The following is a 26,140-nucleotide window of genomic DNA, read 5'->3' as shown; positions in this document are numbered from 1 at the left end:
TAAGCTTAAACGTATTTTATTTTAATCTAATTTACAAAAAATCTAATCGCAAATCAAAAAATGAATAATCGTTTGAAAAAAAAAAAAAAATATTATCTACATAATCCATTTTAGGACGATCTGTATAGAAGTGTACACAAATTCTAAATTTTGTTTGAATTTTATTGAACCTCAGTTGCTAGTAGTTACCGTAGTGGAATCGCATGGTAGAAGCATGCGATCAGAATTATAGCGATTTAGACCCTACTACCGATCGCAGGGTAAACGGTTAGCTTGCGTGAATTTCTTTTTTGTCCCAAACTGGTCGGTAATTTGTGAAATTGTATATGAAATTATTGTTTTCGTAAAAGACGTGGTCGAAGTAAATGATTTAGAAAACGTGAGTATTTTCAGTGGATCTGACATTAAAATGTTTCATGATAAATGGGAAACATGCTTTATAACATATATTTTTATTCATATATGCTTTGTTAAATATACTAAATCGTTTTCTATAACTACAATAGCTTTCCTTAATTATTATGTATAGTTTGCGCAATTGATATATTACCAACAACTAATAAACACATATTTAAAATACTATCGAGATACCAAAAATCCTGTATGATTCTGAAACTACTTTCTTGTGGCATGTCTAATTTAAATATTATGTTTATACGGGATAAGTCCACAATAATAATTATTGATTGTAATTAAAATCACATTTTTAACCAACTAATATTTGACGTTTTGACTTACACTCTGCAAACCGTTCTTGAAGACATTCTTTTTGTCAAAATCATACCCTTCTGCTTTACGTACACTATACTTTACTAGGAAATGGTTTTATTTCCCTTTAAATAAATCCACGTTTCGTCCCGTCCAAAAAAAAACACAAAGGCTTCTAGGACACTATTAAGATCTTGCATATTCTATTTACGAAGGAACTTGGCTCTTAAAACTCTCTGGTGCGCTCAATTAATGCTATTCGATTATTGTCCCTTCCGTATTTAAATCCCAATTCTTTTTAAGAGAACAAAATGTTAACAGATGTTTTGCCAATAAATACAACTGCTTTATCCCTTAATTCATTACTTCTACTTTGCAGAGTAACATGTTTCTCTAAAAAAAAACAGATAAGTACAGAACAAATCGCACTATTTTAACCGTTTTAGTATAAAGAAAATAAATACTTTGTTTTTGTAAAACTATAAATTATTTCAAATTAAAAAACTCACAAGAAAATTGGCTTAATATCAATCAATGTATTCAACTCAAATTTCCTTAAACTACTTTCATTAATCTTTTTTATATACACATATGTCCAAAAGTTTGGAATATTTTAATGTTTCATCTTTTTATTGATTTTTATATATAAAATCTTCTGAATAGTTAAACATTATTTTGTTTCAATTCTCAACAATACTAAATAAATCTCAAAACCAGATAAAGGATATGCAAAAAAATTATTTATTCTCTTGGAGTGGAAAACTTACAATGTACAACTTAAATTTAAAAATAAATAAGTATAGAAAAAAATATTTTTTAATAAAACTAATAATTAGTATTTCCTCCATTGGCCTGTATGCATGCCTGTAGCGATTTGACGTGCTGCAGATTAACTGGTCGAGCTTAGCTTGCGGAATTCTCTCCCATTCTTCACGAGCAGCATCTTTTAGTTCTCGAAGTGTAATAGGGGGATTGTTTCGCTTCTTGATGCGTGTTTTGAAAATGTCCCAAGCATGTTCAATAACGTTCATGTCGGAGAAATTCGAGAGCCACTGTAATGTAGATATTCCTTCTTCCAGAAAATTTTGTACTGCTGCTGTTCGATGAAGAGGTGCGTTGTCATGCATAAACATAAATTTATCACCCACTGCCCCTCGGAATAGACGTACGACAGGATTTAAAACTTCCTCGATATACACAGCACCAGTGACTCTTCTCTCCAGAACCAGCAGTGGCGTCCGTGTACCACTCATAATACCACCCAAACCATAATACTGCTACCTTTAAATGGGACACGCGGTTTGGCTGTTTCTAGTCGGGCTTGTCGTTCTGTGGCGCTCCAAATCAGTGTTCTTCGCGAATCAGATACCAAGCCAATATTTGACTCATCAGAGAACATCATGTTATTCCAGTTAGGACCATGATGTACCATTTCTCTAGCCCATTGCAACCTTACTATTTTGTGTTGGTAGGTTAATTTATGAACACGTAGCGGTCTTCTACGATACAAATTTACCGCATTTAGTCTGCATGTTATTGTTTGCCGTGAAATATTCAGTCCTTGAAGCCTAGAAGTTTCTCTGGATATACCACTTGTAGATTCCAGACGATTTCTACGAGCTATCAATGTTATTTGACGGTCTTGTGCTGCTGTTGTACATCGACTTCTATCACTTCTGGGATGATCGATGACGTCATTTGTATCTTAGATTGTTTTTTAAATTTTCGATACAGCACTCTGAGTAACATCAAAAATATTCGCGAAATAACTTTGACTAAAGCCCTGTTGTCAGGATGTCAGATCACGAATACACGAAGAGATTAACATTTTCACAACCAGAGGGCACAAGAAGCGGAGGACGACCACGAATGAGATGGATTGATGATGTGGAAGAAGACCTACAGATTCTAGGGGTTAGAAGATGGAGGGAAGTTGCCAGGAATCGACAGGAGTGGCGACTTCTTTGTGAGCAGGCCAAGATCCACAACGGATTGTCGAGCCACTTATGATGATGATGATGATGAAAGCCCTGTTGTAACAAAGCAATTACCTAAATCTGTCAAAATGAGATATCACGTTTCTAGGCATTTTTAAACGGCTCAATTCAAACTTAAACAAAGACTGAAATTATGTGTAAATACACTAATCAGTTGAATGTGACCAAAATCATATAAAAACGATTCAAATTTTTTATCATTTTCATTTAAAAACGCCCTAGAATGAATATTCACCACAGTTTTAAAACCACCATAGGCGTAGACATATTATTTGTACGTATTCCAAACTTTTGGACATGTATAGTATATATACATATATATATATATATATATATATATATATATATATATATATATATATATATATATATATATATATATATATACAGTGCTTTTCAGATAAAACTATCCACCTTAAATAACTTTTGAACTTCTAATTTTTAGGAAAAGCGCAAAAACACGTCAACTTTTATTTAAAGAGGGAGACATTATGTAATACTTAAACTTGTTGGGAAAGACACCCCTCACTCTCCGAATCATCCCTTTATTTTTTTAAATTACTTATGGCCAGTTTGTAATAAAAATCATAACCGACAGGGACTCGTAAATAACGAAGCAATCCAAGTAGCCGTTTTAGGGCAAGTTAACTTAAGAGGCTGAAAAATCACAGTCACTGTCAACAATAAGCAGAGCAATCGGTGTTTCACTTTCTACATGTCTTATTAATAATCCACATTTGTTAAGCAATATTTGCTTTTTCGAATGCTCATTTTCATTAAATGCATTGGTGAACAGACATAATTTTACGCACAGCATCCTCAAAGGTTAAACTTATAGTGTGGTATCTTAGGGGATCACATTATTAGACCATTTTTCATCACTGGAAACTTAAATGATGCATCGTATCTTGAGTGTACTTAGGCAAGTAGTTGATCGTATTAGAAATAGAAAATAATACGAGAGAGAGAGAGAGAGAGAGAGAGAGAGAACAATTTTAAAATAGATTGTACTATTGTATAAAAGTGAATGGCATTCATTTTGAACAATTATTGCAAACATTTTGGCTAGTGAAATGTTCATTATAAATATTTGTAATAATTTTTTTTCATTCCAGTTTTCTTGATTTTGTATTTATTTTTATATCAAATATCAAATAATGGGTGATGATGATATGGGGGTGAGAGGGTGCCTTTCCTAGCAAGCTTAAATATGACATAATGTCTCCCCCTTTAAATAGTAATTGATGTTTTTGAGCTTTTCCTAAAAATTAGAAGTTCAAAAGTTATTTAAGGTGGATAGTTTTATCTGATAGTTTTGTCTGATAGTTTTATCTGATAGTTTTATTTACAAAAAACTACATTAGACAATGAAGTTGTTGTATCTTTAACAGGCTTACCCTTGTGAGGATTGTAGTATAAAATTAACAGAATTATGCCCCGGAAACTTATATACATGACCTTGGAACATTCCCCCATCACTTTGACCCCAGCCAGTTATTAAAGAGAAATGACAGCCTATCTTTTTCACGAAGACTTTAACCAATCATTTATTTTAACACAATCTCGGGATGTCACAAATTTAAAAAATCAAATGAAACTTAATTCCGCAATGTCAATTCTGTCAAAAGTAATGACAGATCTTCCGTTCGTTTACAATCACTTTACAAGCTTTCAATTTTATTTTATTATCTTAACTTTCGTTTGCATTTATTCTTAGTAATTTTAATTTAAGTTGGTTACTTAGTTTTTAAAGTTTAGTTTTAGTTACCTATTGTAGCAAAGAATTTTCTTTTTCTTTCAGTCAAAACTTCTTCTTCTTCTTCTTCTTATTCTTTTTTTGGGCTATGTTCTAGACAATTTACCCAGTTTACTTCGAGGGTAGACACTTTTTGTCTTGCTTCAGCAATCAGTGTCTACCTACACTTATATTCTTCCTTTGTTTGTTTTAGGTTATTCTACATGTATACTTGTGCTGGTTTTTTTTTCTTCACAGGCTAAAATATTAGTAATATAACACAACACAGGTATAAACTTTTCTCGCTCGGGGGTAGCGTCCAAGCTTTGCACACACCAGAAATGCTACCAACGGATAAGGTAGAAGCACCCAGGACTGAACGAAGGAATATCATAGTCCATAATTTAACATTAAAGGCAGAAATAAAGTTGCATAAGGTGTTGATTGTATTTTCATTAATATTTGTGAGAATTGTACAAATATTTATGGGGGTGGGAAGTTTAGTTTTAGCTAATTCGGCATACAAGTCAAAGTGTGGGTTTTAATTTAAGTGACATTCTAATAAAATATGGTTTAAGCCTCCCACTTGGCCACATTCGCAATAAGGATCATCTTTGACTCCAATTCTGAAGAGATGAAGAGGGGATGAGCAATGGCCCGTTCTCATACGGATAATTGTAATTAAATGTCTCCTACTGATATATGCGAATTTATTGAACCATGGTAGTGTGTGGATTCGTTTATTAATTTTGGCATAGAATGAATTGCTTGTGCCATATCCTTCGTACCATTCAGCTGCCCAATTAGACCAAATCTCTCTTTTCAAGTAGGGTGTGAAATTTGAAAACTCTAGCTTGATATTCATGGGAATATTCAGGGAACGACCTATATTGGCAAGTTGGTCGGCCTTGTAGTTTCCAGTGATACCAGTGTGTCCTGGGATCCATGCTAGTAAGATTTTTATATTATTGTTCCTTGCTAGGATAATTCCTCTTTTCGTTAAATACGATATATGTTCTGTGTCTTTAGAAAACCCTGTTTTTTTAATTTTTTGTAGTGCACTTTTGGAGTCAGAAAAGATAATGGCTTCTGTGATATTTTGTTCCCGTATAATTTGGACTGCATGATTGATCGCAGTAACCTCTGCTGTACATATTTGGGTATGATTGGGTAGTTTAGATGAAAATGAATAGTTTATATCTGGGGAAAAAACACCAAATCCCGCATTTCCCATTGTGTCCGTTGAGCCATCTGTAAAGAATTTTTTGTATGAATGGAATTTTTTAACTAAGTTCACAAAATTCATAAGATTGAATTCATTTTTTGTAATATTTTCATTCAGAATTCCTAATGGTTGAAGTTGTAGTTCCAAGTCATATTCATGGCAAGGAAGAAGTTTACTGGAATATAGGTTCTGCAAATAAGGTTGGATTTTTCTGATAGTTGCTATCAATATGGGTTTTTCCTTATTTCTCCAGTATTTATTGTCCATATTACAAAGTGCTTCTAATTCAATGATTGATTGAATGACAGGGTTGTTTTTAATGCTTAGGTTTTTTAGCAAAAATTTTGTGGTGAGCCATTCTCTTCTGTATTTTAATGGCAGTTCTCCAGATTCTGATAACAAGGCTTGGATTGGAGTTGACTTCATGCATCCTGTGATAATCCGAATACTTTGGTAGTGCATCTGATCTAGTTTCTTTAATATATATTTAGGGCACGTAGATAGGAATTGACCCCCATAGTTTAAATGACTTAGGATAAGTGCTTCATGAATCAGTTTTAATATTTTTGGGTCACTGCCCCACCATGTTCCACACAAGGCACGCATTACATTCAGTGCTTTACCTATTTTGACTTCCAGCTGGTTAATGTGTGCCTTCCATTTAAGGTTCTTCTGTAAAACCATTCCTAGGTATTTAATTTTATCTACCCACTCTATATGTTGACTCTTATAACTTATATTTCCAGGCATTATTTTGGTATTACCCCTTGTAAACAAGATAGCTTTAGATTTGCCCACAGAGATGTTCAAATTATGATTGTCCAGCCAGGCTTCAAGATTGACTAAATATTTGTTTAATTTTGATATCATATTTTTAACATTCACTCCCTTGACTAGAATTACAAAATCGTCAGCATACTGTATGACTTTAGCATTTTTGGGGAACATTTCGTGTATTGAGTAGGTATATATGTTAAATAGCATTGGACTTAATGGTGATCCTTGTGTGAGTCCAGTGCTAGTGGTATTTGGGCCATGTACTAACCCAGAGTTATCTTTGACAAACAGTTCTCTGCATTTTAAAAAGTCATATATGAGGTTAGCTAAATCATGTGGTATATCCAAATGTATTAATGTAGAGTACAGTTTGTCAATATTAACATTATCATATGCTGAATGGATATCCAAGAATATTCCTATTGTACATTCATTATTACTAAATGATTTTTGGATTTCAGATGTCAAAAAGGATAGACATTCTAAACATCCTTTACCCCTTCTAAAACCTAGCTGCAATGGTCTGAGGATTCTCTTATTTTCTATACGCCATTCCAACCTATTTTTGATCATTGATTCTAAAACATTACCTACACAAGAGGTGAGGGCAATAGGCCTATAGTTAGTTGCAGTGAGTTTATCTTTCATAGGTTTTAGGATTGGAATTATTAATGACTGTTTCCATTCAATCGGAATGGTCCCTGTACTTAAGCATTTGTTAAAAATTTGTAATAATAGTAATGATCCTGAATGAGGTAGATTTCTAATCATAGAGTATGAAATTAAGTCAAGTCCCGTAGCAGATTCCTTTTTAGAATTGATTATGAATTTGTATTCATTAAAGGTAAAAGGGGAACTTGTATTGCTAGTTTGTATACTTTGTTGATGTAAATGTATACTGGGAGGAGCCAAGGAATTCAGTATCTCTTGTGCCATATTAGGATCAGGAAGGGAGTTAATTGGGCTATTACCACATCCAGCTATTTTCCTAACTTTATCCCATATTGTCTTGATTGGCGAGTTTCTATTAAGGCCTTCTGCAAATTTCCTAAAATTATTCTTTCTTTTTTCTTTAAGGAATCTTCTAGCTATAGCACATTTGTTTTTTACTATTAAATAATTTTGTAAGTTGGGTGTTGATTGGAATTGCTTTGTTGCCTTAATTCTGTCTTTAATGACTTCAGCGCAAGATTCGTCCCACCATGGGATATGATACTGTTTATTAACATTTGATTTGTACAATGGGATGGACAACTGTGCAGCTTCATTTATTAGATCTGCAAATGATCGGTAGTTCTCCCCTGGAAATGATGTAAATGATGACTCTAATACTGAGGTATATTGGTTCCAATTAGCTTTTTTGAAGTTTCTGTTATTCCTTGGTGGCATGTGGATGGTAATGTTTTGGACACCAATTTTGCACATTGTGGGTAGGTGATCACTAAATCCTAGGTCAGGAATTATTTGCCATGATGATCTGGTAGCAATATTCTTAGATGTTATTGTTAGATCCACAGCTGATGATCTTTTTGGAGGTGGTGCTATTCTGGTATATGAACCATCATTTAAAAAAACTAGTTCCAGCTCATCTAATGTTTGGAAGATGTTTCTCCCATTGGAATTATTACAAGGGCTACCCCAAGCCTCATGCTTGGCGTTCAGGTCTCCCATTATTATTACTGGTTTGTTGATTTCCTGAAACAGTTTTATCCATTTTTGTTTAGATATGGTATTTGCATTAGGGAAATAGGCATTAAGTAGGTTAATTTGGAATTTAGGTAGGAAGATTGCTTGCAGTTGAGAGTTGTTATTAAATTTATTACATACAGATATTTCATAAAATTCTACTTCATTCCTAATGAGGATGGCTATACCACCATATGAATCATCTCTATCATCTCTAATTACTTGATAGCCCTTGCATCTGATTATATGGTTATTATTTAACCATGTTTCTTTTAGCAATAATATGTCAGGATTGTATTCTTTGATAATTATTTTTAAGTTATCCACATTAGCATTATATGATCTCATATTCCATTGTATTATAGTCAAAGGAGTGAAAGCTTTATTTTTTATTTTTATTTTGGGCTTAGTATTCTGAAGCATCAGATACTGTCCCATCTTCCATTAACGCATAGGTTATGTTATTTGTTGAGCTGCTTTTAATTGTTTTATATTGTGATACATTAGATGAGTTAGGGTATAAGTTTCTTAGCAAGTTGTTTACAAAAGATAGTACCATCTTTTTATGTTGTGGTGGTAGTAATGACATTGCATGGGAGATTCCATGTTCAGTTTCCTTATTTGCACTGTAACCTTTTGATGTTGATGGCATTGATTGAGAATTTGTTGCCCAGTTCAATCTTTCCTCCGGATTAATTAATTGAGCACTATGTTGTTTTTTGTCATATCCTGTCATGTTTGGTTTCCTTCTTTTGGTGGGTTGAGATTTGACGATTTGGTTATATTTTGGTATACTTGTGTCATTCTTTATGGCTTTTATTCTTCTTTCTGTGATATCTATTATATTATTAGGCTTGGATTCTGTATGCAAGACAGGAAAATTCTCTTCGTTCAAAGAGTATTCTCTGTTTTCATTTTTTGGTATTTGCATGTTTGCTTCATAATATGAGATGTTAGAGAAAGACATTAGGGCTTTTATTTCTTTTTGCCGTTGGAATTCTTTACATTTTTTATCTTTAGAGATATGATCATGATTTTTACAGTGTATGCAGTATGTTTCACAATTCGAGGCTTCCCCGTGTTGGTTTTTCCCACAGTTCTGGCATTTTGGGTTCCCTCTGCATTGATTATTACTGTGACCATATAACAGGCAGTTTCCACACATTAGGACTGGGCTGACATATGGAATAACCCTCATGGGTAATCCATACACAAGCACCTCCCTGGGTAGTGCTTTTCCTGTAAGTGTTAAGCATATGGTGGTTGTTGGTACATAGTTTTGTTCTTTTCCCTCTTCGATAATTCTCCTATTTAGTCTTTTTATGTCAATTACTTTACAGTATACTAATTTTGTTTCGATTGCATTTTTAATTTCTACTTCAGATATTTCTTTACATATGTTCCTTATTATACCCTTACATGTGACATTATGATTTGGGATAAAGACATCATATTGTAAACTTTTCCATCTCTTATCATTCACAAATAGATTTGCCGATTTAAAATCTTTAAAAACAACACCTATCCGGTTTTTCCCTTTACGGTTAAATTTAATAATTTGCTGTAGGTTTAGGTTAAATATTGTTTTAGCAATACTTAAGATGTGAAAATTCCCTATATTTTTGTCTTTTCCCTGTACATATACTTCGAAAGGACCGGAATCATATATATTATATTGGTTATTAATTTTTTTTCCACTTAAATCAGGCGGGAGATCAGGAGGTTTATCAGGATCGAGGTTAGTGTTAGTGGTCTCCATTTTCGGCTGGAGGAACCGTGTCGTGTATTTTATTACTATTAAGTATGTATGCGGTAGGATCGGGTTACAAACAAAGGATTATTAGTAATAGCCTTATTATTCGCAGAAAACTTTCAAATGCGTATTTACACTTTGACAGTTCAACTGACAATGAGTCAAAACTTATTACTATGGTTATCAAGCCTCTTCTATTTTTTAAATTCATTTTAGGTTAGTTTAACAGAGGAAGTGTCTATATTTATGCAAACCTTCATCTATTATGTCAAAATTTGGAATGAAGGTTTGCATAAATATAGACACTTCCTCTGTCAAACTAACCTAAAATGAATTTAAAAATAGAAGAGACATGGTAACCATAGTAATAAGTTTTGACTGAAAGAAAAAGAAAATCAAACAATATAATGTCAAATGTTAAGTAATTCCATCGAGTTAGAATCTAACTCGATGAGTAATTCTGTTAATTTTATAGTACACTCCTCACAAGGGTAAGCCTGTTGAAGACACAACAACTTCATTGTCTAATGTTGTTTTTTATTTTAATTTTTAGTATGTTTTGAGAAAGAGTTAAATAAACTCGAAAGCTTAACAAACCTTAAAGAGTTTTAATTAAATGCTAATATTTGACTACAAAACATATCCATTATATATATATATATATATATATATATATATATATATATATATATATATATATATATGTATATATATATATATATATATATATATATATATATATATATATATATATATTATATAAAGTATTAATAAAAAGTACCTTTCGGTTTATTATCAAATTCAGATTAAAGAAATTGGTACTTTCTTTGTTGATACATGTCGTATACTGTATTCCGTACTGCCATTTTTAATGCCTCAGATAGATCAATTGTCTTTTTTCCCGGACGAGGTCTACTTTTGCCTGGCTTTGAAAGAATATGGTCATTTTCTGTCTTTTTATAATTGCACATACTATCCGTTGTAATATTTTTAATGCAGCAGCTTTTCGCTTAAATAAAGCATTGTTCAGTAATAATATGTATATAGATAAACGAATATACATTTCAATATGTTACCTGTTGAACAGATAATTATTTCAAAGGCCCTTCATTTATTTTTCTAATTCGAAATACTCCAAAACATTTAACACAAGTTGTTGTGCTTAAGAATTCAGTGGTTTACTAGGCATACTCTAAAAATAAAAACCCTTAAAAAATATTTCATATCACTCCGTTGACGTGGTTTAAGATATATATTTAAAGAGGTTAGAATAAATATTATATTATTCATCATTAGCTAATAAATAATTTCTTACCCTAATAAATCGAATACGTAGGTAATTCCAACCAAAAGGATCGTTTTGAATAAACAATCCAAAGAAAAATTGTATAAAAGTTTACAAAAATCTGCTGAAAAAATAATCCCGAAAATAGTTATAAAGGCAATATCATACGACAAGCAGGAACAAGCAAAAACTGAACAGATCGACTACCATATAGTACTTGGAGATATTAATATTAAAGACAACTCTGATGAGAACGTCTTTGCATATCTTAACTTGATGTACGACTACAATTTTGAATCTATGATCAACAAATACACTAGAATACAAGGTAATTCCAAAACCTGTCTGGATCATATATTTGTTAAAGTAATAAAACAGTGTAATCACGAATCTAAAGCAGCCGTTGTAGAAACTTGTATAACCGATCATAAAGCAACCGTTATATGCATGCCGCTCGGTCTAAAGCACAATTTAAATAATGTAACTAAAGAATATCAAGTTATAAACTACAAGAAATTAAATACTGATCTAGAAAACTATCACTGGAAAGAATATAATGATTTGAAAAATGTGAACGCCAAATGTAACTTATTGTGTAAAATTCTTAGTGAACTTATCAAGAGGAACAGCTATATTAGAAAATGCAAAAAACGCGAATTAAAGCATCAATCTTGGATAACAGCTGGATTGGTGAAATTTATAAATACCAAAAACTTACTCTATCACAAATACGTCAAAGATCCAGATAATATAGATAAAAAAACCAACTATCTTAATTACAGAAATCAGCTCAATAAATTATTAAAAAGCACCAAAAAAGATTATTTCAGAAATCAGATTTTGAAAAACAAAAATGTATCTAAAAATTTATGGAATATAATAAAACATTTGAAAACTACAAAAGAAGAAAGAAATATTCCCGAAATAATTACAGAAAATTAAACTATTATTAAAGACAATACAACTATTTCAAATACTTTTGTTCGTTATTTTACAGAAATTGGAGAAACATATGCTAAAAAAATAATACTCAATCATATACTCCTACATATAAATATTCAAACCATTCAGTATATTTGACACCGGTCTCTGAAAGTGAAATAGAAAGCATTATAAACAACTTAAAGAATAAGAAGTCTCCGGGAATTGACAAAATCACCTCTCAAACAATAATAAATATAAATGGACAAATCAATAAACCATTAGTTGGATTAATAAATCTAATATTTGAAACAGGGGAGTGTCCGGATAAGTTTAAACAAACTATTATTTATAACTCCTATCTTTAAAAAGGGTGATAAGCGTAGTTTATCTAACTATAGACCTATTTCACTTATCACAACATTAGCAAAAATATTTGAAAAGTCACTTAAAACCCGACTAACAACTTTTTCAACAAATATAACATTATATCATCTTCACAATTTGGGTTTCGTGAAGGTATTTCTACAAGTAATGCAATTACAGAACTTGTTAATAACATATATGATAGAGTTGACAAAATAAACCTACTGCCTGGGTATTTCTAGACTTAGCGAAAGCATTTGATACGGTCAGCCATCCGCAATTGCTAGAATCATTGGAAGCGTGCGGAGAACGCGGAATTTCACATAAGTTCATCAAAACATAAAAATGCGTTATACAAACTGAAATAACTGAAATACAGAATTATTGTATAATTAGAATTATTTAATTATTTACATGTAATTATTGGATTGTTAATGTATCAAATACACAATGCACACACGACGCCCGTAATCGACCACTTTTGGTTTTATCGGGTTGTACCAGATGTTTATTTTTCGATGTGTAAATAACATACTTAAATTATTGTTCTTTTTTATATAATGTATATGAAAAATTAATAAACATTATTATTATAAAAGGCAGTATCCATCGGAAAACCTAAACATCTTAATATCGTGACTGCTAAATGTTTAAGGAATTTGGTTTACGAGGAATACAAAGAAAATCTAATACCAAAAATTGATATTATATATACACAAAGCGTATTGCGATTGGAAGAACCTCTCATAAAACCACTTTAAGCAGTCGGCAGAAAAAACTTGGATTCAAATAAAAAATCGTTGACGAACGAGGGGCTATTATGGAAAGTAAGGCGATTGGCATTGGCGTTTATATTATTTAGAAAAAAATCAAGAATATCGAGACCAGAAGCGCACAATTTATTATTTAGATGGGACATGGGATGACACCGATAGCAAGGATTTTACTGATAGTTCACTTAGGAGCCAGCTGAAAGGCTCCATCTCCAAACAAAAGTTCTCGAATGATTATTGTGTACTGTGGATCTTCAAATGGTTGGGTGCCAAATGGGTTAAAGCTTTGCAAAAAAAATTTAAAAAAAATTGTGTAGATTATAATCAGAATATGAACTTTAATAATATATATTCGAAGAATAGTTTAAGCATATATTACTTCTTCATATAGCAGTGTGATAATTATGGACAATGCCAGATATTACTCAAGTCTTCTACAAAAAATTCCAAACTTTTCGTCTTTAAAACAACACTACAAGAACTACAAGATTTTCTCTCAGATAATGATTTTTATTTTGAAGAGAACTATAATAAGAAACAATTACTTGAAGTGTTTTGTACTAAACTTTATATGACAAACCATATGAATATACTCGACATGATTGCAAGAGAACATGGCCGTACTATTTTGAGGTTACCGCCTTATTTTTACACTTTCAATCCGATAGAACTTATTTGGGGACAAGTAAAAAAACGCATTAGAAAGAAAAATACTTTTCTAAAAGTTGACGCGAACGTGATTGATTTAATTTGATATGAATTATCAGAGATCACAAGTGCCAATTGGAAAAAAGCAGTAAATCATTTAGTAAATGTAGACAATGAAGACCAGAACAATTAACTTCAAAAAGTGGACGAGTTGTTATTGAAAAATATAACGTGTTGTTTTTTTTTCAAATTCAGTTTTCTCTGCTCTTTGACTATATACATATACATATTACTTAAACATTGTCATTTTATGATTTAATACTTCCATCGATAAATTTGTGTCGGTGAAACAACGAATATGGCGATACGTCCCTGCTCAGCGGCTACTCGAATTTCTTTCTACATTTACATTTTTTCGATGGGCGATAGAAATATGGAGACAACTATACAACAATATGTAATGGCAGCACCACACTTCGCTATGTGTTATTCTTTATGCGTCATTTGTCAATTATCTGCCTTATTCGCACGCATAAGCGAGTACTCAAATAGCAAATATGCCTATCCGTCCACTTGTCGGTTTTTTGACACACTTTTGACACGAATTAGCCGAATGTATGTATCGACTGCCCACACTTCGCTCGCATCGGTCAGTATTATTGAACCATTAATTCGACTTATTTGCGTGTTTATATACAACTATCGTACCTATTATGTTTTAATTTGTGCTGTATCTACTGTGAAATGGAGTGGACAAATGAAAAGGTAATGAGATTTCTGGATTTATATCAGATGCAGCCTTGATGGCATCACACAACAAGTATTGGTAAACTGCATTTAAGTAAAAATAAGTTGCAGCGACCGTCAATACGTCCACGTTCATTTTTGTTCTGCCAAACACACATGACGCAAATATGTGGCATGTTTGTCATGCCGGCATCGGCAAAAGTGAGAAGTAGCGTATTTGTTATTGGCTGACGAATAACAAATATGTGGGTAAATATAGCAAAGCCGCATAACAAATATCACATAGCAAAGTTTGGTGCCGCCATAACATAACCTAAGCATGATGGTAAAAACCTTTAGATCATTATGTGCATTGTTATAAAATGTTTTAATCGAAAATAATTTTTCAGTGACCTAGATTATAAGTTAACTCTTTTTTATTTATTTCTGTTTAAACAATAAAAAGTTGATAATTACCGCTGAGGGAACGTTATTAATATTTCATTAGCGGAGCTTTTTGTATTTCCGTTTGAACAAATTAATTAGTCTTGACATGAAAGGGTAAAAACTACTGTCACTATTTTATAGTATACGTCGTAATTATTAGATTTAACAAGCAGTTCTCTTTGTTGCAAGAAAAAATAAACTTATGGACAAAATTAACAAATCAGTTTTTACTTTTACTGTATCTTGTTTGTTTTTACAGTTGTACTTATCGAAGGATATTTTATAACGTTTGCAAAATTTATTTGAGACAAATTAATAAATACATAATAGATGCTGCATATTTCTTTCTAAAACTATTAAAGACTTGACAAATCTGTGATTGTTGTATGGGAGTACATTTTACAAATTACTATACTTCAGCAAATAAAAAATAAAATTAGTCATTTAATTAAATCATAATTAAATATTTGATTACAATCAAGTTTTGATTAGCGTTCGTAAAATCGGCCCCTAATAATAGGAAACATTAATTGGAGTATTACAAAAAAACTATTCTTCCTATACTTCTATATACTATACTTCCTTATCTCTTCAGATTTTTGTTTGAATTCTTTTCTGCTTTTGTTCAGTTTCTGATAAAATTATCTTGTCTTTGTTGGCTTACTTCTTGTAGTTCTTAAAGTTCTTTGTTCGCATTTTCTCTCTTCTTTCTGTGGTAGATTTTCTTTTCTTCTTTACGTAGTTAGTTATTTATATTCCTTCTCTTATTGTCGGATTCTGTGCCCCTGTTTCATCAGTAAATATCTGTTTATTCTTTCTGTTATAATCTGATTCGTCAAACCAGAAATTCGTTCTTGTTCTTGTTCTTAAGCGAAGTTAAAATTATATTATTATATTATTATATTATTATATTATTATATTATTATATTATTTTATTATTATATTATTATATTATATTATTATATTATTATATTATTATATTATTATATTATTATATTAATATATTAATATATTATTATATTATTATAGTATTATATTATTATATTATTATATTATTACCCAGATTTAGCCATACGGCTCACACTCCCTCTAAGGGGAAAATTCACTCATCCCAGATACCTACGGTATCAAAAGGATTGAGCTCTGGTGGAACTCTTTCCATGTTATCGAGTCCTAGGTGACTTGGTACGTCGGTGTATCTCCCAAAAATTTTCGTAAGCATCTGGACGTCGAAAGTAGCACAGCCTTCTGCATGATCTTATATAGATGTTCATTTAGACTCAGCTTTATTATGTTTTCTAGGAGGTTCTTCGGGATGACTCCAGTGGTAGAAAGAATAATAGGTATCGTCTGGGTACTTTCCATTCTCCATTGTCTCCTTATTTGTATTTTCAGATCTCTGTACTTGGCGATCTTTCGTTGTACTTAACACGCAGGTTATTGTTGTTATGTGTCGCCACATCGATTAGTGTTGTTTGTCTTGTTAGTTTATTAACTAGCACGAGATCTGGTCTATTATGTGCTACAGTTTGGTCTGCGATCTCAGTATAGGTTGTAGTTGTCATTCTCAAGCATACTCTCGGGAACGTATTGATAATATGGGAGATGGTTTGTTTGTAGAAGTCCCAGTTTAAAAGCCATCTCTTAATGGAGGATCTTTCCTACTGAGTCATGCCGTTCCTTATATTCAGTTGCAGCAAATGCCTGGCAGCCCCCGGTAAGATGTTGGATAGTTTCTTGGGCTTGACATCCATATCGGCATTTGTCGTTTTGGACCTGAGGGTCTTTGACGATATATTTCAGGTAATTTTTGGTGGGTATACCCTGATCCTGAATGGCGAGTAATGAACCTTCTGTTTCAGGGAACATCTTTCCTGATGTCAGCCAATAGTTCGACGCTATATTGTCGACATAGTCTTGACTGACTTCATTCGGATCTCGCCCGTGCAGAGGTTTACCCATCCAGATGCGCATTTCTTCGTTCTTAGTAAGATGGTTTATGCACATTTCTTGTTAACTAAGTTTGATCGGTGTTGCATCTACTGCACAAATCGCGCGATGAAGAGTAGATGTCTCCGCCTGCACCTGAAAATAAGTTCGTAAATTAGTAATCTGTTTTTCTAATTGCTCGCTTATATCAATAAGTCCTCATCCTCCTAAATTCCGCGGTAATGTCGTTCTTTCTACTGCACTTCGAGGATGGTGTTTTTGTACCTTTGTGAGGTGTGTTCGTACTTTTCGCTGAAGAGTCGCTATATCCGTTTTAGTCCACTTAATAATCCCAAATGATTAAACAAATTTTTACTATTAAGATGTGAGCGGAGTAGCTGTTCTACTCTTCGTATGAACTCTAATGTTATATCGATTTTCATTTGTTTATGGTCAATTTTCCACGCTTGCTTTACTCCTAGATATTTATACATGTCATTTTCGTCCATAGCCTGGATGTTTTTAGCATTTGATCTAAGTGATTTCGAGTGGAAGCCATTAGTTTCAACTCATCCATATATAACAGATGATTAAGCTTCGCCACTACAGTATTGTTGTTTTTAATGCTAAAACCTGAGTCAGTGGAGTTCAATAGCTGGGATAGTGGGTTCATCGCTAGACAGAACCACAATGGGCTCAGCAAGTCTCCTTGGAATAGGCCGAGGTTAATTGCGATATTTTCCGTTTCGATATTGCTTTCACCAGTTATTTGGAGGTGAATTTTAGTCTTCCAATCTGTCATTATATGTCTTAAAAAGGTCACTATATAATCATCGACTTTATATATTCTTAATATATCTTATTTTATTATTATTACATTCTTATATTATTCTATTATTATATTATTATATTATTATATTATTATATTATTATACTATTATATTACTATATTAATATATTATTATATTATTATATTATTATGTTATTATATTATTATATTATTATATTATTATATTATTATATTATTATATTATTATATTATTATATTATTATATTATTATATTATTATATTATTATATTATTATATTATTATATTATATTATTACTATAACAATTGAAATACTACATTGATTACTTAAATAATAAAGCAGAATCGCGGTTAATACCGCAAAAGTGGGAAGACGCTTGTAAAAAAGAATACGACAAGTTCATTAAATGGATGGAAGAGCAAAAGTTAACAGATACAGATGTGCTTGCTTACTTTCAGAAAATGTCGGAACAGTACAAGCTATGTAGGTTATCCCTTCGAAATTGAAAAGTGTACAGCATTTCCTCTGATTTAAACAACGGAAGTATAAATATTTCAAACAATACCAACTGTACTTTTCACATTCATTTAAAAGATTAAGATTTTTAATTTTAAATATTTTATATTAAAGCTTTTTAAACATTTGTTAGTCATATTTTATTCATATTTTATTTATTTTACGTTACAAGGTATATACTCCTGTTAGATCAGATCAATATTTAAAACTGTTGATGTTAAACACGCGCTTTTTTTAAAGTTGAATTTAAATACGCTGAGGCATACTTTAAATCAGCAAAATGGCTTACCATTAAAATAATACCGATAAAAAATATATTTTGCTTTTTTTGTGCAAAAAATAAGAGTAAGAGTTAATTTATTTATAAGTAAGATACTGTCAAAGTTATTATTTTCTTAAATAGAATGTTGGTGATTAAATTTGAAAAAAAATTGTACCTACGTGTTTTTTATCTAAAATACCTTATTTAATTTTAATTTCCCTTCGTATTATTGCAGAAACTAAACACTGTAAGGTTGTACGGTCCGTTTCCAAAATTTCTCAATTAGCTTGAGTTGACTCCTTTTCGGTCAAATATAGATTCACTCTATATATTGAGAGGTCATACTAAAGAAACCATACTAAATGCTATTTATAAAATATATGGTATATTATTCTTTATATTTAAACACTGTTAATTTTAATTTACATTTTAAATTTATTTTCCAGGCTTCGATATTCCCGTTGGTATGATTTCCTGTATGTTGTCAAATCATAGCATAGAACATGACACCAGAAACACCTTCGAGTTCAGGGAGTGATACTTCAAAACCTGGCTGCAGGTCGGAAGAGCGATTAATGGTAGCAGTGAGAATTCGTCCATTAAAACAAGATGAATCAACAAGAGCTTTGTACGCACTCAACAAAAGGGTAAGGCTAAGTTTGTTCTTATTTTGGAAATAAATTTTCAAATCTACTATTTTAGAAGTTAATTTTTTTCTGATTAAAACAGAATCATTGTATATTGTAGATTTCAGATACAAAGGTTGTTTCTCCTTTTATACTTTTCCACATTGTGACCTGAAAGATCATTTTTATATATCCTACATCCATTTTTGTGGCTTTCGGATAGTCTTTAGCACCTGTGGGTACTACTTAAACTACTTTTGGCTCGAGACATTAATTCAACAGGTACTTAAACAATTTCCTTGCTGCGGGGCTTGTGATCGTAGAAAACACTATGGGACAATCACTTTGAAACCTACGGTTTCACTTGCCAATAAGTGTTGTGGTTGTTCATTTCCTTCAACATAAGACGAGAACCAAAACGTCTATGTCGGTTAATTATATAAAAGACGCCGATTAATTAATCTTCGTCGAACGAAGTAATATTTTAGACTGCTAGTTCAAGTATTATTATTTTATTTCAGAACAATTATTTTTACACTTTTATTACAATGTTTCTTAAAAATTGAGTTTTAACAATACTTAATTATGTGTACGATAATGTAACGTTAATTGTGTGTACGATAAGTAAGGGCAGATATGATTCTATTAACTGAGACCCGCGATATGATTGTCTTAACACTTTCGCTGCTGACTTATATGATAGATGAGTTGCCGGGTGCGGCATTTTTTTTTTAAATTTTAATATTTTGGGCTTTATAATTGCTTTAGTACTAAACTGAAGCCCATATATAGAGAGTTTAGTTGTTTTTTATCAATGTCATGCATGAGTGTCGGGCGCACCTAGGTATAAATTTTTTGCCATGTGCTGACTGACACGCATGCGTGTCAATATATTTTTTACTACTTTAAAAGTTTATTGAAGACAATTTTAAGAAAACTAAGTAAAAACAATTAAAAACAAAACAAAAAGTAATAAAAACTTAAACACTAGATAAACAATAAAAAAAACTTTAAATTCATAACATACATAACTACGTAATTTGTTTATATGTATAACACAAAATGTTGCACTATTGATGGTAATCGTTAAAACATTCGACGCATAATCCGGGCTCTTTTGTACATTGTTGGCAGTGGTAAAGCGTCATTTTACGGATTTTCTTGCCAGAGCACACTCTACATCGCTTCCTTACTGTTTTTCCTTGACCAAAATTTTGGTAATAATGTGGACTGTTTTAATTGTCGGCCTTAGCTTGTTATTCATCCCAATGTTTATTAGTTTTTCCAAAACTGACGGTCGGTGGTCATAAAGGCTCATCGGACGTAAAACAAATTGTTTATGTAGCAAGTACGAATTCATTAGCATCATGTGTATGTAATGTATGCCCAACTTCTTGTACCACCTTAATGATTTTCTTTCACAGGGTAGTAAGAGTTTAGTTGGTATTGCCGATCGACACCCACCATGTTTTCCAGGATAATAAACAGCAGATATTTTATTATTGAAGAACGTTATTATAGGTCGTACTCGTAATCGATCTTGAACTTCTTCTCCACTGGCTGGGTTTCTAGCAAAATGTAAGCACCTCATTATGATAAGGAAACAATTCCTACTCAAATGCTCCGAAAAACATTTTAAATTAAATAATGGATGAGATTTCCAGTAATCATTAAGTCTATTTAATTTGATGGTTCCAGTGTGAATCAATAGTGCAACAAATTTTAACATTTCTTCTCGTGAAACTGGCTTCCACTTTGTAATTCTTGATTTTTCTCGTATATGTTTAGAAAAGAATATCTCTTCTTTCCTCCTCGTCCTTTATTAGGATTTTTCACCAGTACTTTACGTTTTTTACATTTTGAAGGTCCCGGTATAGGGTCCTCCATTTTAATAAGACAAAACGGTCTATACGCTAACGTAACAAAATAAATAAGCCGACAACCAACCTTCCATTGCAACAATACAATCACACTGCTCGAATTCTTTGAACGCATGTCTGACTTGACCGCGCTAATTTGTATCCCCTACTCTAGCATGTCCAAATGCCGAATGCCGTCTCATTGGGAAATTCTGAAAACGGCAAACATATTTTAAATACTTTGTTCCTTAGTAACACGCTAACAAGATGTGAACTATCTGCTGCATACGCTGTATTTATAATGCTCTGTTAAATTTAACTGGTCAGATGTCACGCAAGTATGTCGTCAGCACCTGGCAAAATAACTTAAAGTCACGCATGCGTGACATCAGCAGTGAAAGTGTTAAATGAAAAAGACAAGATAATTCTTCTGATTGTACGTAGAGAGCGCGTAATGATTGTCTTAACTGAGAATGAGATCAATTGGTATTATTGAGAAAAATCAGCTTATACAAAGATTTAAAGAAAGGGTAGATTTTTATGTCTTTAAAGTTTGTAAATTTGAAAAACGATGAAATGTTTTTATGATGTGCTATTACAAAACCCTTTTAGTAAGAAGTCTTAAACTAGAGCAAGCAGATGTACGGTTTAAATTGTTTGTTCATTATAATAAAAGGAGGTCTAACCGCTTTTTAATAAAGCCTAAGATTAGCACCTCGGGTATTGTGTACATAATAGATACAAATATTTATATGCACATGTGTAAGAGGATTAATTCGCGTTTTTAAACCGATAATGTCACGTCGGATTGATGCCTCATATATTATGTAAATAATGTTTTTCATATGAAAGGTTTTACATTAGGAGGCAATATAAACTTAAAGATATTAAACGAAAACTCGGCTTTGTGATGAAGTAAATATATTACATGGTTGGATTGTTTCCAAAAAAGATAGAGTTAGTATAATACCGTTTTTGTACGGAGCCCTCATTAACCGCTAGATCTATATATATATATATATATATATATATATATATATATATATATCTATTATATATATATATATATATATATATAAATATATATATATATATATATATATTATATATATATATATATATATATATCTATATATATATATATATATAAATATAAATATATATATATATATATATATATATATATATATATATATATATATATATATATATATATATATATAGAGCCGTAATAAGTTTGTCGAAATAGTAACGGACATAAAATATCGTAATGCTGTCAATTTATAAAAGTAACACCTCATAAAATCGACAGTTTCTAACTATGACTATTCGTAACGTCAAAATTGTATTATTCTGTATGTGCAATTGAAATTACGTTTATCAATTTAACGAATCAGCATCAGTTTAAAAAACTTTTTACACATTTTATATTTCTTGAACTAATGTATTTTGAAAATTGTTTCTTATTATAAATTAATATAATCTACGTCGAGAAATATATCGCATATGTTTGAATTTTTACATCAAATGAATCAGCATACTTTTAAAATTGTATATCTGGTTATTCTTTCTCGTTGTTAGTAATATAAACTGTATTGATTATTATAATAAAACCATTAGTAATAAAGTGGTTTTTATTTATTGAATTATATTTTAGACTTAATTTTTCTACTTTTAAGTGATAATTCAGGATAAAAAATAAAAAAAAATTAAAGTATTTAAAAATATTAACAAAATCACATATCACATTAACAAAAATATATGCAAAAATATGTGTGACATGTATTTAAAAAGGAGTCTTAAAAAAAGTACCACTTCTTTTAGTGTAAAAAAGTATGCAAATGCATTTTTATCTACATCCAGTAAGGCTAATATTGCTCAAAAACTAAATGTTGGTGTTAGAAATTGTACCGTTACGAATAGATAGAGTTACGAACTGTCTATTTTATGACGTGACGCCGTTAAGTATTGGTGGCGTTATGAATTTTCCGTTACCATTTGTGTAGTTACGAATATTCGCCTTAGAAGATGTTATGGAATCGATTATGATATGTTACAAGGCTGTAACAAATACTATGAAAATGTAATAAACATTATTTATAAATCTATATTATAATAATTACTTTATCTATAAACGTTCCTTACAAAAGAAAACTACAAATTCTGAAACTCATTTTATGCCCATTTGATCAACTTATAAATCACTAAATCAACTTGCTAACTTGATGACATCCTATTTAATTCAAATATATATCTGTCCTATAAGTTTTTAAGTTGTGAGCAAAATAATGAGTTTGATGTTTTGATTGTTTATTTAAAAATGTTTCATTCTCTCTTCCAAATTTTACGCTTGCACTTTTCTTAACCTCTTATACTCCCTTCTTACTCTCATGCAATTTATTCTCAGATGTTCAAGCAGCTTGTTCCACCAGCACCGTTGTTTCCTTTTATACCCCTCATTTAATCTTATCCAAGCCAACTTCTGTACCGCACTAAGACCCTCAATCAACCAACTCACATACTATCATCCTGAAACACTCAAGCCAAAAGCATTTACAAAAACCTCCTCATTTAAACATTTCTTTATATCTATATTCCTGTTTCTTCCGTTTGCTCGCTAGCTCAAAACTCAGCAAACGAGCGATTCTTCTTCCAAAACAGTCCAGCTTACGAACCTGTGTAGAAGTAACGTTGAAATCGATGATATGCCCAGAAAGAATTCACTATTACCTTTCATGAACGTAGGTGCCTTACCGTTTAAAACGGTAAGTCCTACAGCGTGGACCCATTCTGATAAGTATTCCCCTCTCCATCTTGCACTCGTAGGTTCCATGGACGAGTCATAATATTTAGTTAAAGGTGCTCCACTTGTTCTGCTCTATACATACCCCATATACATACTTACAATTTCGCTTTTATCCTTATTTGGTCATGGAACCTTTTAGGGTCACCGAAAAGTGCAGGTTCTTTAACCACTACCAAGTCATTTGCAACTTTCTTTCCTCTTCCTGGTTTGGTGACCGTATAGTCGTAGTGATCTTCTTCCAATTTGACTTCTTCAAATGTAGACATTTGCGATAACTTCTATCTCTTTTTACCCAAGTTTTTCGGGAGAGAACACATCAAAGTCCGCCTGTGTGAACTATGTTATGTTTGTAGGTCTAAAAACTGTGTTATGTATTCACTGTGTGAACGCCGCCTCCTTCGTCATGACCTCTTTACCGGTTGTCTTTACTACCCTATTTCGTTCTTTAATGCTGCCGAGAAGACTTATTTGAAAGTGACCTCCATATCTTGGTGACTCTTTTATTTTATTAAATTTATTTTAATTATTTTATTTTATTTTTAATGTCGGTCTTCGTGTTTGTATGATCGAACATTAGTTTAATTAAACTATTTGTAACGCTGGTAAATTTCTCCATTGCCCTTACCATGCTGTTATATCAGAGCTCTCCTTCTCCTTCCTAAGTATATTCTCTCCAAGTGAGTAGCTACTTTGCAAGGTTACCTCCCCTGAAAGATCCCTCTTGGTCAGGTCCCTGCCCCTGACCGGAGATCTTCCAACAAATCCCCTTCTTCCGAAGATTATAATATTCATCTTCCTCTCTTGCTCTTTGCTGAGAACTTTCTCTTTGTTCCCTTCACCACTGATGAATGTGATGATATGAGTACCATATCATCACATTCATAGCTTGTTCCAACTTTCTCCCTTTTTCCCAACTTTGTCCCTTTGTTTTGTTTTTTTTTTCTGCATAATTAAGTACTTGTCCATTTATTTTCCACGAGTTTTATTGTCCGGCAAGGCACGCTAAGGCTTAAATTAAAGCAGAGATTGCAATTTATCACTTATTCACGGATCGCCTGTCACCGTGTGGTTGCGGTGGTTTATTGTGGTTAATCAAAGGGCGATGGATAGATGGATGGCCGGAAATGGGTCCGAGTGCGTAAGCTTCCTGCCACTTACCTTCGTGGTAAGTTCCACTTACCTTCCTTAGCATTCCCTCTTCTGCTCCTGACGAATTACATTGTCTGGTGCACCCTTACCCACGCTAAGGCTTGAATTAGAGCAGGAGTTCGCCAGTTCTCCGAGGGCCCGGTTTGCGGTCATTCTAGGCTAGGCCATTCACCATTTAGGCACGGATCGAGCTGTGGTTGTGGTGGTTCATTGTGATTCATCAAAGGGCGATGAAAATAGGAGAGGTGCTGATAGGAATGCTTCTTGGCATTCTCACCTATCCCGTCGCGCTCAACTCACAAGAATAAGCGACCGCGAGAGAGAACGACTGCCTCTCCGTTTAGTGTGCTTTTACGACAAGTACGGGGAAACTGTAGGTATATTCATCTAGAGCGGCCCATCCCCACACAGAAAAGTTGCTACATACCTTATATAAAAAATTCAATGCGTAAAACTTTTTTAGGTAGCATTCTACAAAAGAAATAGAAAAATATAAGGGATAGATACTCCAGCGAACTAAAAAAAATAAGGGGGAATCAGGACAGGCGAAAACAACATGTTTGTCTACCAACTGGTTGACTTTTTTGAGTGATGTGATTTATCGTCGCCCCACAGAGATAAGACAACGATATATTACTTTTATTGTCGCTACTAACATTTTTAAAATCAATTCCGCCACTTTGCTGCAAAGATAGACACTATGCAAAGCATAAACAAATTTAATTTGGTACTGTGCCTGTCCCCCTCAGCTTGGATCTACCGGAATGCCGTATTTTCTAGCTTCAGTTCAGCAATATAAACCCCAACTTGGGCCCTGTGGGGTTCATCAACAGGGTCCTGCCGCCGATTACTGGATTGCAGCCCTATTTTGGACAAAGTTCTTCGGCTCACCAACAATAACCTCAACCTGGGCCTACAGGCATCGGCGTTCGTCAGCAAGTTTTGGCATGGGCCCGAACTAATATTTAGCGTGACGCGAAATATCGAGATGCGTGTCGTAACCTTGACGTATACAGTAAAATAGGTAAAATATAAATACATAATATACACTTATTATAAAAATAAAATGACGTTTAATGTCATTTATTTTTTTATAACAGCTCGGGAAGGACTAGATCGATTTTACTAATTTTAATT

General features: G+C 32.3%; 1 protein-coding gene across 1 annotated transcript in view; it reads left to right on the top strand.

Annotated features, from left to right (window-relative positions):
* The first annotated feature begins 255 nt into the window (after nt 1–255).
* Nucleotides 256–26,140, top strand: part of LOC140436823 (kinesin-like protein KIF19) — a 234,969-nt gene continuing 209,084 nt past the window's right edge. The window contains exons 1-2 of the mRNA XM_072525950.1: nt 256–379; nt 19,010–19,210. Of these exons, the coding sequence (XP_072382051.1) occupies nt 19,067–19,210 (144 nt within the window). The 5' untranslated portion in view covers nt 256–379; nt 19,010–19,066. The remainder of the gene's footprint in view (nt 380–19,009; nt 19,211–26,140) is intronic.

Source organism: Diabrotica undecimpunctata, chromosome 3, assembly GCF_040954645.1.
Source record: "Diabrotica undecimpunctata isolate CICGRU chromosome 3, icDiaUnde3, whole genome shotgun sequence".
In the NCBI taxonomy this organism is placed as follows: domain Eukaryota; kingdom Metazoa; phylum Arthropoda; class Insecta; order Coleoptera; family Chrysomelidae; genus Diabrotica; species Diabrotica undecimpunctata.
Note: the sequence above shows the minus strand (reverse complement) of the source record. Positions and strands in the feature narration are given on the sequence as shown.